Source organism: Leptonychotes weddellii, chromosome 1, assembly GCF_054177405.1.
Source record: "Leptonychotes weddellii isolate Sample4059 chromosome 1, ASM5417740v2, whole genome shotgun sequence".
Classification (NCBI taxonomy): domain Eukaryota; kingdom Metazoa; phylum Chordata; class Mammalia; order Carnivora; family Phocidae; genus Leptonychotes; species Leptonychotes weddellii.
The window spans coordinates 30789194-30809449 of NC_138369.1; the positions used below are offsets into that span (position 1 = coordinate 30789194).

Consider the following 20256-nt stretch of genomic DNA (forward strand, 5'->3'; position numbering starts at 1 on the left):
AAAACATATCTTCATTGGAAAAACTATGTCTAATACTAATAACACTCTTCATAATATAACTCAGAAAATTTGGGCTTATCCTCATTTATGAATTCCAAAGTTATACAAGTCCTGTTATCTTCATAAAATGATACTACCTTCATTCATTGGTACTGGCCAGTCTAAATTATGGTAACAGTGAAATACATTAATACTATTTTAAAATCTTTATTCAAATCAGATCCATGCTTATTTATATTACCTTTCATTTAGAATTAAAATATTTTATCAATCTGTAGTTGAAATCATACTTTAGCCCTTTACAAAATATGAAATTAAAATTATAGTGTAAAACTGAATGGAATAGGGAAAATTAGAATTTTAAAGGGAAATAAAAAATTATGATACACTAGGAGAAAATGTACACATACCAGACAAATAGTAGTAAAACAAGATAAAGTATAGTCATTTTCTCTTTTCTCTTGTGGCTTTTTTCTAAATACTACAAATCATATACTTTTAATAAGCATCTGAATAAAATTTTCAATTTATTTATCAAATGCCAATTGAGGAATCATGAGAAAAAAATTTTTACTTGCTTAACTACAGAAACTCATGTTTCCCTAGGTCAGAAATTATCCATATTTAGAATGTCTTAAATCACAATATAGATACATTCAATACATTCCCATTTGTTAAACAGTACACAACTGAAACTTCTCAACAGAGTCAATGAAAAAGAAAGAAATTGGTAGTCTCAATCTGGCTTCCCAAGAGTTGGAAAAACACCTACAGTCTGTGCTCAGTTGTCTACGTATCAACAAGGTTCATACCTCTTTTACATATTTCTGAAATTGTTATGATTTTTAGTATCTATTTTCTTTTCAAGAGAAACATCTGATTGCAAACTATTCTCTTAACCATTAAAATATTAACATTATTTTATAAAATATGGATAGAGAAGTTTTAATGACCAACAGTAAAATATAGCAACCAAAATTTCAAGGTATTCTGCCACTTAAGTGTTTTTCAAGAAACTTATTCACTACACCTTCTCAACTTATAAATGTACTGAGAGATCCAAGTGTATAATAAAATGTATGTGAATATCCATTATTAATTTTTGCATAAAGAACATATGGTAATAATATACAGCCAGAGCCCTAAATAATTGCTTATCATTTTTAAGTTAAATAAATTAAAGACACTTTAAAATTTTAAGTTGAACTGATTTTATTAATGTTAATAAGAATTAAGAAAAGAGAATGTTTAATATTATGAAATTGAAAGGTATAGGAATCTTTTCTCCACAACTGAAGGTTTTATTTTCTCGCTAATGGATATTTTAAAAGAATAATTTCATAATTCCTGAACTTCTAGTTTCAATGACAATTTTGCAACTTAAGTTTCCTATATTTTCTAATTTTATACATTTCTTATTGCTATCAGTCTTGTCATTCCTTGTCAGCCCCTGAATATTAAAAAAAAAAAAAAATCCCCCCCCAAAAAGTCCAAGCTGACAAAAAGCTATTACACTGCTTTTTACCACTAAAATATAGAAAATTAATTTTATGAATTTGGTTCACACTGAAAGAGTATTTATTAGTGCTACAAATCAGAGATCCAATGACAGAAATACTGTCAGGAATAAAAAAGAACAAAAATGAGGTCACTTGAATTGCCCTGAAAAGCATTCCAAATTCTTCAACATGGCTTGCTTGTAGTTATACTCCAAAGTTCTAGTGTTTAAAAGTCAACTAAAAATTGAGAGTTTTTATTTGCAAGTAAAGTCAGCTAAATGACTTCTAGTAATAAAATGTATCAAAATATTTCACAAATCTAAAACAAGGCCTGGTTAACTTTTAAACAAAATAACACTTGGAAGAAAGCACAGCTATTTTTTTAAAGCTATTCCACATTATTTTTTGTGTAAAGTTCTGAGAAAAAATAAAATGATAAATTATACAGAATTACAGAATGCCAAATTTAAATTAACTCCGATAATTTCTCTACATTGTTATGAATATTCTGTAATATCAAACATTGATTTTTAATGTGCCAAAAAATAAGGCTTTACAAAATGTGAACAATTAGTTTTTAAGTGAAAATGATGGTATTATTTTAATCACTTTCGATTCATTTTAAGGATAGTAAAACAATACCTCTTCAAAATCACTCAAATGTCACTGATATCATCACAAAATCATTTTAAGTAAAATTTTCCACTATCCAATCATGCCTATATAACTAACTGAATAGCTACAGCTTTCACTAGAGAGGTACCAAAATTTGTACAGACTTTATTGTAGAGTCCAGGTGACAGAAATTCTCAGACCACAAAAATTTTAAAGTTTAAATCATTCACCCTTTAAACTTCAGACAGTTGTCAGTGTGACTTCTACTTTAAAAGAAAAAAATTAGTTCAAAATTTAGTAACTGCAGGTTTAATAATTTTTTTTACTAGAACACTTAATGTCCATGTTCATGAAGTAGCAATTAGATATGTTGAAATGTGAAAGATTTCAAAGTTTCAATATGTTAATATCACTCTTTAAATGTCCTTAATATATACAAACACATATAAATTAGATACAATTAATTATATATTTACAATACAACATATGAACACTACTCTCCTTCCCTAACCATATTGATACGAGGAAAAGTAATCTCTGTGCTGATATTCAAGACAAAAAAAAACAAAACAAAAACAAAAAAACCACTGATGCTTTAAAAAATAAATCTTTAAAGAATAGTTTCAAAAATAAAGTTCAAATATTGCACAAAATAATTTAACTGCAAGTATTACTATATACTATAAAACAATTTTTTTTTAGTTTTTGAACTCTACAGTAAATTCCACTTTCTATTTCTATAAAAGAATTTATTGGAAGTCTACATTTAGATATTAAATGTTTACATTCAGTTTGATAGGAATGTAATTTTCAGAAGTTAACTGAGCCTTTGTCTTAAAAGTTCATCTATTTGAGTCTTATACATATTTTTTACATCTTCAAGATCTAATCGAAGTTCTTCTGCCTCTTCTGCTTTTTCTCCATACATCTGCAGAATAGTGTTGTATCTTTGATCCAAATCCTACAAAACATGTGTTCATAATTTTTAAAATAACTCCACAAAACATCTTTAATATATTTATATTATAAATGAGTCAACAGTAAGTACCTAGTAATCTCTTATAAAAATTAAAATGATATTCCAATCTGCTGGAATAAATAGCCAAGTAAAGGAATTAAAAAAAACAACAACAAAAAACCCAAGCCAGATGGTTATCAATTTTATTTTATCTCTCCACTAATCTACAATTCTCCCTATATAAAGCTTAATCTGTCTCTTTTCCCATTAATTTAAACACATGTGATCAAATTTTACTCTCTCTGGTACATTGTGGTTTAAGTATTACCTGGCATTTACCCCATAAAAAAAGTTGAAAGAAAATATATTCTCATATACGGCTTAACAAGGACTCCTAATACCAAATACGCAAATTGTGATGATACATATAACATCAATGAACAAAATACTAACAAGATCATGTAAAAGAACAGTATTATAAATGAGCCTTGGTCAAATAAAATCCAGTTATTTTCCTATTTGGGGAATGACATGTTATGAAAAATACTTTGTGTAATGTGACAAGAAGAAGATTCTTGAAACTTCTTTATTGAAATATTAATACTGTTTTCAAAGAAATCATAAAACTTATACATTTTATGTAAACTAACAATATGGAATTTAATGTAACTGGATAAAAATACCTTGGACTCATCCTCCTCTTTTTTTTAAGGATTTATTCATTTTAGAGAGAAAGAAAGAGAGCGCGCGCATGTGTGCGAGCAACGGGGAGAGCCAAAGGGAGAGAATCCTGAAACAGACTTCCTGCTGAGTGTGAAGCCTGACATGGAGCCCGACAAGGAGCTCGATCCCATGATCCTGAGATCATGACCTGAGCTGAAATTAAGAGTCAGCCGCCTAACCAACTAAGCCACCCAGGTGCCCCCTTGGACTCATCCTTAAAGGAAGAATACTTACTCTTAGCTGAGTTCGAAGTTTGGGTATCTCCTTTACTTTCTCTTCGAGTTCATCATTTTGATTTGTTAATTTAACTAGCTCTTCAGCCATTATTGCGCGTGTTTTTTCTAGGTTGCCAATTTCTAGCTGAGAAACATTACCGGAAAGTAATTTAAATCAAAGTATATCTTGTTTAATACTTCTACTAATATAAATATATTCAATATTATTTTTGGAGAAATAGTATGTCAACATACAGCCATGAGCTAACTCTTTCTTAAGGAAACAGTGGCAAAAACAAGAGTTTCTGCTCTCCTCAGAGGTTACTGCTTACAGGGCTTACTATGAAAGAAAAAGAACTAAAGAAAATCCAATCATCTGTTAGAAATATGCAGCCCTATATTTTTCTCTAGAGAAACAGCATGTATTTCAGTCATTCTAAATTACTACAGAAATTCAGAGAAATAAAAATATAGTTTAATGCAGCCCCAGCTGTGCAGGTCATATCGACAGAATCTATCATCACTACCCAAGAAGTTAATCTAGGCCCTCAAGTACAGCACTCTGGGCTACATGAACATAACACATACAAAGATTATTCTGATCTTATTTTCCAATTCAAATGCTTGTTCTTTAATAGAGTAATATTTCAACTAACTAAAATTATATAGTAAGATTAAAAGGAAAGATTTACCTCTGAGTGTATCAAGTGCAACAATGAAAATAGGTAAAATGTTTTAACATCTTACCACATTAAGTTTTTAAAAGGCAAGGTAAGATGGGAGAGTGCTGCCTCCCTATTCATGATGCTTCCTCTCACATGCAGGATGTTCTAGTTCTAATCTCTCTAATCTCTTTCACTCCTTCCTCACAAGGGGGAGTGACTTACCTAAGTGGTAAATCTGAGAAGAATAAAATGACTGTTCAGATCAGCAACTTCCCTTTTTTTAATGTTTGGGAAAAGGTGCCTGCCAGGAGTTCTCTGCTCTTAGATGCTTAAAAGTCTTAGCTGGCAGGCTACAACACATAGGAAGGCCCAACTCTGGCACCGCATTTGCTGTGATGGGGTAGATAAGTCACCCTAATTCTGGCAGTCAGTTAGCAGGCTCATTTGGCTCTCTTCTTTGGCTATTTTCTCCAACTAGTCTTTATCATTAATATATGTGATATATTTTAAACTTCACATGCCACTATTTTACTTTATTTCTCAATTTGCTCAGAAGTGAGGTAGAGATATAGGGTGCTACTTATTGGGTCCCAAAATTTCATTTACTTCTGTAGCACATTTAATTTTTCCAATACCTGTAAATGAGTAATCTCTCCTTCCCTTAGCTTTAGCTGAGACTGTAGATTTTCAATAATGCTGGATCCTGCTCCCATTCTCACAGCATCATAAAGATTGTTTCCATTTGCTGATACAGACATTGGTCCAAATGAGTGATCATGAGGCTCATCCTATATTAAACAAACCATATACAGTTATTCAGTTATTATAAACTGAATTCCATGATAAGGTTCAAACAAAACAGTTCTGCTAATTCTTGCCTCAAAATGTCCGTGACTTTCTCAAGGGTAGAAAATCATCTCTATTTCCTCAGTGCAATTAGCACTCCTTCACGAATATACAGATGAATTGCCTATGGAATGGCAAGGTCATTGCTGACAGCCAAAATGCTACCTGCATATTTCCTTTATCATCATTGAGTTTAACAACTAGGCACATGTAAGAAAAAAAATATCACCTGAGACAGAAAAGATGTTTGTAGCCCTGCCATATCAACTCCACTTATTGAACTCGAACGTGACATGGTGGGAGTGCTAGAAACAGAAAATGGCTTCTGTTCCTTAAGGAGTGAAAAAAACATTCAGGTCACATTAATGACTAAAATGGTAAATAAAAAAAGCAAGAAACTTTTCTAGGACAAATGACAACAAAGACTCATTCTCATTTCCTCATAAGATGTTAGAGATAGGATTTCTGAAGTCTTATTAAAGGCACAATAGTAATTTAAAATTGTAGACAGACTTGGTCAAATCATCCCAGGACCCATTTATATTACAACATAATTTATTTTTAATGGAATGAGAATGTTTTTGTTCTAACAAGTATATGAACTAACTTCTTCATATTATTATATATTATACAACATATCACCAATTAAACCTAATTCTTTAGAATAAGATTACTAATGAGTTTTCTATACCATCAAGTTTCCAGCTTATCCATTTTATTTTTAATATATATTTTTAAAATTCCAAATAAATTCAAAAGGTAATTTCCATGTACATACAGGCAGTTTTAATATAACATGCTAACTACCAAGTATACTCCAATCCTTCAAATACAGGAAACTCACTTCAGAAAAATTACCTTCCTTAACCAGAAATAAAGTGAATAAACCAGTTTTATTCCCAAGGTGCCTACAGGGAATTTTGTGGTCTTTCACTGAAACTAAATTCATTTAAAAATGGGCAACAGATTCTATCATTCAAATCCTAGAAATCACAGATCTCTTTGGATAAACTCAAATTACTTTGGAACCACTCTGACAGGATACTGATTACGATACTAGAATCTGTCCCTCTATTGATTCTAGACATAAGAAATGATATTTATAAGGTATAGCTAAAATTACATAACAATGATTAATCACAACAGCTACTAACTGGTTACACCAAAAACAAAACAAAATCCAAAATTCAATACCTTTTCTTTTATTGCTTCTTGGGTGAAAATGGCTTTCTTCCTTTCCTGTTCAACTTTCATTTTCTCCATTTCTAACTGACTATTCAGTAGTGTCTAATGGAGAGAGGTACAGTTAGATAATTTCTGTACTAAATTATCCTTCTAAGTCCATTCCAAAGTCAGGAACATAAAGTATATATTCCTCTTTGTTTTACTACTAAGGACCAACTTCCGAAAGTAGTCACATCACCCACTTCACCGTGGCATCTCATTAGTTGGCTACCATCCCCAGCCATTCTCTAGTGGAAGACCGAAGAGGCAAGCGAACACTGGTAAATACCTTTTCTTTCCTTGTCTCTTCAAGCGTTCTTACATATTCATCTTTTAGGTTTTCTAATTCAACCTGGTACCTACAAAGATGACAGTACACACTATTGAAAACTCACTACTTTATTAACTCTTTAATAGATATTTCTACTACCAGCTTGATTTTCCAAATGTATTTTCCAGATGACAGGGGTTTTACACTCAGAAGCCAAGCTACTACTTTTGTGCTTTTTATTACATTGCTGCTCTGAGCTAGGATTTAATTTAAAAAGAGACTTTCTAAAAAGAATTTGAATACCACCATTCTGGAATAGATTCAGATTCTGCAAAAGCTTGTTAGGGAGTCCTATGAAAATATCTGTAGAGGTTCAGGTATTTTACTTCATAAATCATTTTTACTTGACCATTTTTTTTTTACACTAAAATTTCTAAGGAAGAACTCAGGGAGTAAAACCACACTAATCACAGCCTTAATACAATTTCAGATAGATGAATTTTATTGCTTGTAGTTCCAAAGAACCCAGACATTTATTTAGAAAGATTGGAACACTGCTAAGACCCTTGCAAAATATAAAAATATAAAAATAACTCCAATGAGTAGTCTCCAAACTATTTTGTAGTTACAGATTCCTTTAAAAAACCTGACTAAAGTAATGAATCCTTTCCCTAGAAAATGCAAATACATATAGAAGATGCCACACAATTTCACGAGCCTATGTTAAAGTTCAATGAATCCCAAAACCATCCCGCTATAATATCCTATTACTAATGACTCTGACTTTAAACACTGTAACATCTCTTTTTAAAATGCTTTAAGATGTCACAAAACTACCAAGAATAACACTCAAAAAACATGCTCACCTATTATTTTCATCCTCAAGTTTTCTTAGCTTATTTTTCTCTGATTCTAACTGGGCCTGAAATCTACTGTTTTCCTGTCTTAAGAGTGAATTCTGTGACTCCATGGAGGACATTTGAATTTTGTTGGCAAGGAGTTCTTCTGTAGCTGCACGTTCTCTTTCAACTGCTGCTGCCAACAAAGTCTGGGATTCACCTGATCGTAGGATAAAAAAGAAAAATCACATATACCCAAAAGGCCAAGATATCAAGTATATTCTGACTTCAAATGGTTAATGATTCAAGTAGCCACACTGAACTCTGGAACTGCTTATTGCCTAAGGCAGGATTGCCTACATAGACAAAAGAACAAATCTTAACTTATATCTGCTTTATTATTTTCTTCCTAAAATATTTTAATTTGAATGTGGAGACATATATTAAAAGGATAATGGATCGACAAATGGTGCTGGAGCAATTGATATCCACAGGCCAAAAAAAAAAAAAATCAAACTAAATTTATACCATATATGAAAATTAACTCAAAATGGATCATAAACTTAAGTGCAAAACAAAACTATAAAATTTTTAGAAAAAAAACAAAACAAAACATAGAAATCTTCAGGATCTAGGGACAGGCAAAGAGTACTTAGGTTTGACACCAAAGCAAAGCCATAAAAAGAAAAACTGATAAATTGGACTTCTTCAAAATTTTAAACTTTTGCTTTTGTGAGCAGGATAAAAAGACAAGCTACAGACTTGGAGGGAAAAAATGCAAACCGCATTATCCGGTGTCTAGAATATATAAAGAAATCTCAAAACTTATCAGTGAAAATAAAGAGAATCCAATTAGAAAATGAGCAAAAGACATGAAAAGGTGGGGCACCCGGGTGGCTCAGTTAAGCATCTGCCTTCGGCTCAGGGATCAAGCCCAAGTTGGCCTCCCGACTCAGCAGTGAGCCTGCTTCTCCCCTCCCTCTGCCCCTCCTCCCTGCTGGTGCTCTCTCTCTCTCTCAAATAAATAAATAAAATCTTTAAAAAAAAGAAGACATGAAAAGGTATTTCACTGAAGAGGATATACAAACAGAAAATAAGCACATGAAATGATGTGCAACATTAGTCATTAGGGAAATACAAATGAAAATCACAGTAAGATATCACTACATGTCTGTCTGATTGACTAAAAGAAAAAATAGACACAACACAAAATGCCGGCAAGGATGTAGAGAAACTAGATTACTGTCATACCTATAGCCACTTCGGAAAAACAGTTTGGCGTTTTCCTAAAAAAACTCAACATACAACTACCCACACAACCGAGCAACTGCATACTTAGACATTTAGCCAGAGAAATGAAAACATGTTTACACTAAAACCTGTACAAGAATGTTCACAGCAGTTTTATCTGTATGGAAAAAATCTAGAATGAGCCCATATATCATTCATCAGGTAGATGGTTAAAGAAAATGTGGTATGCACATACCATGGAAACACACTCAGCTTAATGAAAAGACTAAATCACTGATACACACAATAACTTAGATGAACCTCCAGAGAATTATGCTGCGAGAGAAAAAGCGAATCCCAAATTGTCACACAGTATATGATTCTATTTATATAACATTTGAAATTCCATAATTTTAGATGGAGGACAGATTAGTGGTTGCCAAGATTTAGGACACAAAAGGAGGGCCACAAGGGTGATAAACTGAGGTTCCAAAAGGACAACATAAAGGATCTTTGTGGTGTTGGAACCGTTAAACATCTTGAGTGGGTACATGAACCTACACAAATGATAAAATTGTGCAGAACTTAATACAGACACACACACACACACGTTAAGTACCTGTAAAACTGGGGAAATCTGAAAAAAACTAATACATTGTATCAGTGTCAATACCTTGGGTCATGATATATTATAATTTTGCAGTGTTAACATTTGGGGATATTGGGTAAAGCATGCAAGGGACCACCTGTATTATTTCTTATAACTGCATGTAAATCTACAATTATCTCAAAAAATTTCAGTTAAAAAAAGATTAGTAGATACAACTCTGAGATTTATTTTTTCCCCACCAAAGTAGACCTAATACTATCTCTATTTTTTTACTTTATATTGTTATATAATGTATTTACACTCCTATTAAAAGCATTATTTGGTATGTGTGTCCCATGGCTCTGCTTATATTCGAGCACAATACCACATATCACTGAGAGGATATAAAGTCCAGTTTAAAAACCACAAGAATAACAGCTTCTAGTTTTCATTTACTGCTAAAAAAATATTCATTTCAGAAGCTGTCATTTTCAGATGTCTCATTTTCATAGCAAATGGGTCTTAATAACAAATGACAGACCTAAAATTTATACCTATAAATTAAATAATATATAAAGGTTCATCTAGTTCAGTGATTTTTTAAGCAGATGAATCTTTTTCCAGACATAATCTCCCATGGAACTCAAAAAATAACACAAGATCAAAAAGGACGCACTACTTTCATTAAAGCAGCCTGGGATATATCAAGCACCTTAATTATAGAGCTGCCCTCTCACCATGACAGCTAGTCCTAAGACATCTAAGGGATCCACTGAATACTGTTTGAAAACCACTAATCTAGTCTACCCCTCATGATTTATAGGAACACCCATTCAGGCCTGCTTTTATCACTGCTTTTATCATGGTGTCTCTCAAGTTACAGTTAGTTTTAGGCATAGAAAGGACACATGAATTTTTCATGAATTAGCCAGCTTCTGGGATATCTAATATATGTGTGTGTGTATATATGTGTGTGTGTGTATATAGATATATAAATATATGCTACTTATACAGCATATATATATATATGTATATATGTGTGTGTGTGCGCTACTTATCTGTGCTTGCATAAACATCTTGGAATAATTATTTTCTTAATAACAGCACATAAAGACAACCTGAAGCATTTCTATACAGAAGAATCTTAAGACTCCACAGAATCTGTCTGGTAGAGTTTGATCAGGATCCTTCTTAGACCTATCTCTGGCTCCTGGAATTCTACCAAGGACTAGAATCATATCTAATCTCTATCTCCTATATTATTGCAGACAAGCTAGAAAGGGGTCAAATGTAGCAAAAGACAAGGAAAAAAATGAGTGCAGTGGTCTGTAAATATGGAAGGATGACATGGAAGTATATGGGACAGTATTGGACACACTGTAAGGGAAAACAAATGGTTTGAGTCAATTAGGATATTAGAAAACAAAAGTAAAAAAGGAGAAGAGGTAAAACTCTACAAGTTAGACATAAAGTATAACTATCAAATCAAGTGAATTTCAATTTCATACCATTATTCTAATTCTATAAATAAGAGGAAAGGGCTTTTGCATTGAGCTTAAGAACTAAAGCAGTTACCAAGTCTATCAGAAAGATTCTTCTCTAACTTCTCCCACGATGATGTCTGGGACCCTAGAGTTGCTTGCAAATTTTCTATCTGTCGAAGCAATGGTCTTGTTGTTGATGAAACACTCTGACTCAACTCTTGGTTTCGATTCTCTGCTTCCTGGAGTCTCTGAATCATGAAATTCTTAAGTCACTACCATTAATGGCAATGAAAACTCTAAAAATACTAGCAAACAAACTTTATGAAAGATTTCTGGAAAATATTATTTCACCAAGATAAAATTATTTGTTTTTAATTACATTATTTTCTAATTATTCAATCCTTAAGTTAGAGTTAGAATGCATCAGTATCTAAATAACTACTTCTTTACAAAGCTTTTCTAATATAAAGATAGCTTTTGATTACCTTAAGGTAAAAAAAGACTATAATTTAAACCTCCCAGCAGTTGCCTCATCATCCAAATATTTCTAAGTATTTACAAAAACAGAAAGATCAATCTGAGTTGCATTTTCTCTCCATTTTCCCATGCATGTTCACTGACTGAAAATTAACTGAGTAGTGGTATAAAAACTGGTACTGATTATTTGCCCCACAGTAATCAAAGACTGATACTAATAAACTAGCTGTAACGAATGAAAAAAACAATACTGACACAAAATAAATCTATCATGATAAAATTATTTTCTATTAAACAAAATTAAGGCTTCTTATGTTCATTTTTAAGGTGTCCACTCTGGTTTTATTCATATAAGCCACAAAAACATAGCAAATGATAAAGTATGGTAGTAATCCTCTCAATTCCATGAACATTATCTCCACTAAATGACTTTTTTATTTCTAGGAAAACATATCTTTGATTTGTGTTTAGGAAAACTGTGACAGTACCTGTTGGAGTTCACCGATCTCATGGCGTAAATAATCCTCTTTTCTGGCAGCTGCTTGTTCTGCACGTTGCAGTGCCAGCCTAAGGTCCCCAACCTGTATGAGGGGAACCAATACACTATCACAAACAACATCAAAACATTACTTACAACTTCCTAACTACATACTGTATTATGCTGACTTACTGTTTATGTATATTACTTACACTATCCAATGAGCTTTTACATATTATAACATATCCCATTCATCAAGCAATTCTAAACTGTATGTATACTTGATAAATATATATACTTAGAAAAGCATTGTTAGCGCCCCCCCCCAAAAAAGGCATATAAACAGGCACAGCCACTGCCATACAATATAGAAGGAGAGACAATGCATCTATAAATGTTTGCAACGTAAGGCAGAATGTGATAGCTATAAAAGCTAGCTGCTATACTCACACACAGCTGCAAATGTAAATGCTATAGTCTTTTTGTAAAACATTATGGCAACATGTTTAAATAATCATAAAACTTTTCACCCTCTTTCACCTGGTCATCCTCGTATTGAGAATTTACTCAGTAGAAACAGATCTAAACATACAAAGATACTCCCAATACTGTTAGCAAAAAAAGACAAAACAAATATTCTAAATATCCATCAGTAGTAATCTATTTTTGCAAATCTTTATACAACACGAATATGCTCATTAAAAATTATGATGAATGTGGGGCACCTGGGTGGCTCAGTCAGTTGAACGTCTGACTCTTGATTTCAGCTCTGGGTTGTGATCTCAGGGTTGGGAGATCAGCCCCGTGTTGGGCACTCAGCAGGGGGTCTGCTTCTCTCCCTCTCCCTCCGCCCCTCCCTCACTTGTGTATGCATGCTCTCCCTCTCTCATAAAATAAATAAATCTTTAAAAATAATTATGATGGATGTAAAGAATATGTAAAAATTTATAATTTAATCTTAAATGAGAAAACTATAACATATATGATACCAATTATTTAAAAATACATACACAGAGATGAGGACAAGAAGTTAATACCCAAAATTGACATTATTTATAAAAGGTGATGATTTTTCTCTTTTAAAGATTTTATTTATTTGAGAGAGAGAGAAAAAGAGACAGCGCGCACAAGTGGGGAGGGGCAGAAGGAGAGGGAGAGAAAATCCCAAAGAGACTCGGCACAGAGCGCAAAGCCTTATGTGGGGCTTGATCCCACAACCATGAGATCATGACCTAAGGCGAAGCCAAGAGTTGGATGCTTAACCCACTGAGCCACCCAGGTGTCCCTAAAAGGTGATGATTTATAAACGGTAGCCCCATATGCTCTCCCACTCCCCCAATTTTTATTATTATTCTAGCGTATTTTTAAATTGAAAATATTAAGATTTTATCCAACCCGGTGGTCAGAAACACAAGGGGTACATGGACATGGTGTGTTTTATAATGACAAAATACTGGAAACAACCCAAATATCCATCAGTAAGAAATGACTGAATTAACAATGGTATAATAACAATATAACAACAGTATAAATAGTAACAGTGAAGTATTACAAACTGTAAAAAGAAATTCTGTAAAAAGCTCTAAGTTCTATTATGGAATGAATGATCACCAGAATATTTAAAGAAGGTGAACTGTAAGATGGTATAATACTAAATTATATTTAAGTAAGAACGATGGGCGCCTGGGTGGCTCAGTTGGTTAAGTAAGAACGATGAAGGAGATACAAAAAAAAATGGGTATAAATGGGGCGCCTGGGTGGCTCAGTCATTAAGCGTCTGCCTTCAGCTCAAGTCATGATCCCAGGGTCCTGGGATCGAGCCCCGCATCGGGCTCCCTGCTTGGCGGGAAGCCTGCTTCTCCCTCTCCTACTCCCCCTGCTTGTGTTCCCTCTCTTGCTCTCTCTCTGTCAAATAAATAAATAAAATCTTTAAAAAAAAAATGGGTATAAATGTATCTGTATATATATGTGCAGAGGTATATAAGTAAGTGTATAGATTTATATATTTTCTTGCATTTACAAATAGAAACACTGAAAAAATAAACCAAACACTAATAAAATGGTTACTTACAGGCAAAGAAAGGGGATGGGGATGAGCTAAGTTGGAAGCAAATGTTGTCTTAATATATTGTTATGTAGCTCTCACTTTGGAACCATGTCAATGTTTTACATATTTGTGTAAAATTAAATCAAATCTGCACTGGGGTAAATGAGGAAAGAACAGTCTTTTCAACAAATGGTACTGGGACAGCTGGATATCCATGTGCAAAAAACCTAAATGTGAGAGTTAAAGACTATAAAATTCTTAGAAGGAAAACAGATGAAAACCTGCAAGACCTTGGATTAAGCAATGGGGTCTTAAACATGACACCCAAAGCATAGGCAGCAAAAAATAAATAAATAAGTTGGACTTCATCAGAATTAAAAAACTTGTACATCAAAGGCCATTGTCAAGAAAATGAAAGACAACCTAAAAAATGGGAAAAAATATTTGCAAATCCTACATCTGATGAGGACCTAATGTGCAGAATACATAAAGAACTCTCACAACTGAACAGTTTTTAAAAGGCCCAATTTAAAAATGGACAAAGGATTTGAGTATTCGAATAAATTTCTCCAAGGAAACTGCAATAAGATATATACAGCCAGGGGCGCCTGGGTGGCTCAGTCAGTTAAGTGTCCAACTCTTGATTTCTGCTCAGGTCATGACCTCAGAGTCATGGGGTCAAGCCCCACATTGGGCTCGAGCCCCACACTGGGCTCTTTGCTCAGTGGGGAGTCTGCTGGAGATTCTCCCCCTCTCCCAACACACCGCCTCAAATAAATAAATCTTAAAAAAAAAATACATATGGCCAGTAAGCACATAAAAAGATGCTCAACATCATTAGTCATTAAGGAAATGTAAACAAGGACACCACAATCAGATACCACTTCACACCCACTAAAAGGGCTATAATGAAAAAAAAAAGACATAACAAAAAAATACTGGCAAGATGCAGACCGTCATATATTGCTGATGGGAATGTAAAATGGTGCAATTGCTATGGGAAAGTTTGGCAGGTCCTCAAAAAATTACATATAGGGTTACTGTACTGATCTGAGAGTATATACATATCTAGAAGAACTTAAACATTCACACAAAAACTTGCAAATGAATGTGTATAGCAGCATTAATCATAATAATCAAAAAGTGAAAATAACCCCAAATATCAATCAACTGATGATTTTATAAGAAAAAGCCTGACAAATTTCAGTTTTCCTCCTCTATCTGAACTACATGGACTCCCACAGATGTTATGAATAAGCTCAGGACTTATATAGATTCTCCTAAAATTATAAGCAATGTTTAGTATTTATCTGCATATGTGCAGTAACAGTCTTTGCCTTTCATAGTATTATTAAATAAGTCTGAAAGTCACAAAAAATAAGCAATACAGTACAATGTAAGCATCACTTTAACAAAGTTCAAAAAACACACGATTAAGATTGGCACAATCAAGTACTCTTGGAAAAGTGTCCAATAAGTTTAGAAAGGAAATTTAACACATGTACCAATATATAAAGTTTGATTCAAATAACTAATGTAATCTTTAATTTGCAAAAGCATAAAGTTTTTAAAGACTAATGTAACTCATTATCTATTGCTTACTTGAATTGCTAATGTTTCTTGCTGCTGACGGGCTTCTTCTTGGGCCTTCTCTAGTGCTGCAGAAAGCTCTTCTTTAGCTTTCATTTCACGACTTAGAGCAGCTTCCTGTGCTTCACTATCCTTTGCAGCATTGGCTTTGTGGAGATCAGTAAGTTCTCTTAAAAAATTAGATTGATAATTTCTATTTAAAATAGTTAATTACATGGCCAAGTTAGTAAAGTTTGCATGTAGATTTCCATAAGAGTTACACAATGAGGGAGAGTTCACCACATAATAAACATTGACTACGGTAACAACTTTTGTGAACTTGCTTTGACCAGTTACAAGTTCATATATAGCTAAGTTTATAAATATTGTTAGTGATTAGATAACAGAAAAAGTATTTTTTCAACATCCCATTCTGATAATTTTAAATGGGTTGCATATTTGTTCATTTTCTTACTTGTATGCACTATCCAGAGCAGCCTGAATACTTCGGTTCTTTTCTTCAAGTTCATCCATATCTACCTGAAGTCGGCCAAGATCCTTCTCTTGGCGTTCCACCACAGAATTTAGTTTTTTAATGCTTTCTCTATGCTGTTTCTCAACTTCTTCTTTGCCATCAAGGACCTATATTATAAAAACAGACAAAAGTATTTTTCAATAAATAACACCATGGTAAATAACTGTATTCCAGGAATCTTATATGTTACAATAATGAAGAAAAATCTTAACACTCATTTATTAAATTGCTTGATAAATTCTTCCCACATGATATACCCTGATAAATTATTCTAAATGTCTTATAAACCACAGCCAGTTGTTCATATAGGAAGTGATAACAATATATATATCTAGAGAATGGTTAACATTCACCTGTTTTAAATGTTGCAAATCTTCTTCTAGGTCTTTAACTTTTTTGTTCAGCTTTGCAATAATATTTTCATTTTCTTTGTCTTTAGCTCTTAATTTCTTAATAATGTTAGAATTATGCAGCTGCTGTTTTGAAAGTTTTTCTCCTGGCAATGGCAAAAATAAATAAATAAATAAATAAATAAATAAATAAATAAATAAATAAATTCAAACAATGATTCCTTAAGAATCTGGATTGAATGTTTTATCTAACCAGTGACATAAAATGATAGAATATTTTTAAAATCACAGAACTGTAACCACGAATGTTAAACTGATTTGGACAAAAACCATCAATGAATGCTAAAATTACTAGGTGGAAGGATAGTAGACAATAGGATATTTACACCTTAAAAAAATCATTCCCACATATTACTTATGGCTTATGAAGAGAAAAATGTGCTCTTACAATGGAGAAATCTGGCTGTCACCACCTTAACGAAACATTGTTTTGACATCACCAATTGTGGTATATTATGCATTTACTGATATAAGGGAGAGGTGGGTACACAGTATCAGCAATGATATTTCTCACTAGAAATTTTATCTGAATCTAATCATGAAGAAATGGATAAACTCCTGAACATGGGGAATATGTAGGACAATTGGCCTGGACTCTACAAAGTCTTCAATGTCATTAAGAGAGAGCTATCCTAGATCGGTAGAAGACTAAAAGGACATAATGGTCAAATGCAATATACAAACTTTGACTAGATCTTGGGGCAGGACAAATGACCAGGTATAAAAGTCATTTTTAGAGACCATGGAGATAAATAATGAAATATATGCTGGAGTACACTTCTGAATTAATACTGATTTTCTTAGGTATGATTATGATGTTGTGCTTGTGAAGCAAAGTGTACTTGCTATTGGGAGATGGAGACTTAGGAATTTAGGAGTGGACTACAGATTCACTGCAATATCTATCAAAATTCCAATGACATATTTCACAAAAATTTTAAGAAATCCTAAAATTCATGTGGAACCACAGAAGACCTCAAACAGCCAAAGCAATCCTTAGCAAGAACAAAACTGAAAGTATCACATTTTCTAATTTTAAAACATGTTATAAAGCTATAGTAATCCAAACAGTATGGTACCGGCATAAAAACATACAGACCAGTGGAACAAAATAGAGAGCTTAGAAAATCCACACAAAATTCAGAAATGAATTTACAGCCAACTAATCTTCAACAAAGATGCCAAGAACACATAATGGGGAAAGAACAGTCTCATCAATAAATAGTGATGGGAAAACTGGACAATCATATGCAGAATGAAACTGGACACTATCACACACCAAATACAAAAGTCAACTCAAAATAGACTTAAGACTTAACATACCTGAAACTGTAAAATTACTAGGAGAAAACACAGGGAAAAAACCTTCTGACACTGGTTGTGGCAATGATTTTTTTGGGTATGATCCCAAAAGCATAAGCTACAAAAGCAAAAATAGACAACTGGGATTGCATCAAACTAAAAAAATACTGCACAGCAAAGCAAACAATCGATAGACTGAAGAGATAAGTCTGCAGAATGGAGAAAAATATTTGCAAGCCATACTTCTGATAGGGGATTAATATCCAAAATATACAAAGAACCCATACAACTCAACAGCAAAAAACAAATAAGCCAATTAAGAAATGGGCAAAAAACATGAACAGACTTTTCTCAAAAGAAGACATGTGAATGGCCACCAGGTATATGAAAAGGTGCGCAACATCACTAATCATTAGGGAAATGCAAATTAAAACTACACCTCACACCTATTAGGATACCTATTATCAACAAGACAAATCGTAAGACCTGGCAAGGATGTGGAGAAAAAGGAACCTTGGTATACTATTGGCAAGAATATAAATTGGTACAGACACTTTGGAAAACAACTTGGAAATTACTCAAAAAATTAAAAATAGAACTACTATATGATGCAACAATTCCACTTCTAGATATATATCCAAAGGAAATAAAATCAGTATCTCAGAGATATGTGCACTCCACAGCATTATTCACAATACCAAGTTACGGAACCAACCTAAGTGTCCATCAATGGATAAAGAAAGACAATGTGTTGTGCACAGAAATACAAAGAATTATAAGAGAATACTATGAAGATTACATATGCCAACAAACTGGACAACCTAGAAAAAAAAAATTCCTAGAAACATAAAATCTCCCAAAACTGAATCAGAAAGAACAAGCAAATTTGAACAGGCCAATTGCTAGTAACAAAACTGAATTGGTAATCAAAAGACTCCTCTCAAAAGACCAGGAGGTCTTCACAGGTAAGTTGTACCATTTAAAGAAGAATTAATATCTATTCTTCAAATTTATTCTATGAGGCCAGCATTATTCTGATACCAAAACCAAAGCCACACAACACAAAACTAAACCTATAAGCCAATATCCCTGATGAACATAGATGTAAAAATCCTCAACAAAATATTAGCAAACTGAATTTAACAATACATTAAAAGGATCATACCATATGATTTCACTTATATGCAGAATCTAAAACAAAACAAAAAAAACCTAAACAAACAAGCAAACAGGAAACACTCAAAAAGAGAAAAAAAACATGGTGGTGGCCAAAGGGGAAGTCGGGGTGGAGGACTGAAATAGGTGAAAGGGATTAAGAGGTACAAACTTTTAGTTATAAAATAAGTCAGAGAAATAAAAATTACAGTATAGTGAATATAGTCAATAATATCGTAGTAATGTTACATAGTGACAGATGGTGATTGTATTTATGGTGAGCACTGAGTAATGTACAGAATTGTTGAATCACTATGTTGTACACCTGAAACTAATATAACATTGTATGTAATTATACTTGAATAAAAGTATATACAAATGTGTAACTTGTTTTGGTATCTAAAATTATAAGTATTTTCCCAATTCATTAAATATTCTAAAAAATAAAAAAGCGGCATGTGTGTATATAAAGTAATATTATTTAGCCTTGAAAAAGAAGAAAACCCTGCCATTTGTGATAATGTGGATGAAACTGGAGGCTGAAATAAGCCAGACCCAGATACTGCATGATCTTACTTATATGTGGAATATAAAAAAGTTTAGCTCACAAAAGCAGAGAGTAGAATGCTCGTTACCAGGGATGGGGGAAATGTGGAGATACTGGTCAAAGGGTACTAAGTTTCAGTTATGCAGGTGAATAAGTTCTGCAGATCTAATGTACAGAATGGTGACTACAGTTAATAATACTATATTATACACTTGAAATTTGCTAAGAGAATTGATCTTGGGTGTTCTCATCACATAAAAAGATGTTAACTACATGAGGTGATTGATATATTAATTAGTTGACTGTGGTAATCATTTCACAATGTATATGTGTATTAAAAAATATCTACAATTTTTATTACTCAATTATACCTCAATAAAGCTGGAAAAAAAGAATTTAGGAGTGGAATGTTATTTCTGTCACCTACATTCAAATGGTTTGGCAAAAGGTAAGTGCATGTGTGTGCAAAAAGATATGAAGCAGGTGTGCCTAGATGTTAATAACTGATGAAGCGAGGTAATAAAGTAATCAGCTATTCATTGTAGTGTACTTTCAGCTGTTAGTCTTTCAGATTTTCA

General features: G+C 32.9%; 1 protein-coding gene across 1 annotated transcript in view; it reads right to left on the reverse strand.

Moving 5' to 3' along the window:
• Positions 1-1194: 1194 nt before the first annotated feature.
• TMF1 (TATA element modulatory factor 1) overlaps positions 1195-20256 on the reverse strand; it is a 31309-nt gene continuing 12247 nt past the window's right edge. The window contains exons 6-17 of the mRNA XM_006736315.3: positions 16618-16760; positions 16205-16371; positions 15763-15919; positions 12124-12216; positions 11250-11406; positions 7883-8075; positions 7035-7104; positions 6716-6808; positions 5751-5852; positions 5311-5463; positions 4030-4155; positions 1195-3075 (exon numbers count right to left, since the gene is read on the reverse strand). Of these exons, the coding sequence (XP_006736378.2) occupies positions 2932-3075; positions 4030-4155; positions 5311-5463; positions 5751-5852; positions 6716-6808; positions 7035-7104; positions 7883-8075; positions 11250-11406; positions 12124-12216; positions 15763-15919; positions 16205-16371; positions 16618-16760 (1598 nt within the window). The 3' untranslated portion in view covers positions 1195-2931. The remainder of the gene's footprint in view (positions 3076-4029; positions 4156-5310; positions 5464-5750; positions 5853-6715; positions 6809-7034; positions 7105-7882; positions 8076-11249; positions 11407-12123; positions 12217-15762; positions 15920-16204; positions 16372-16617; positions 16761-20256) is intronic.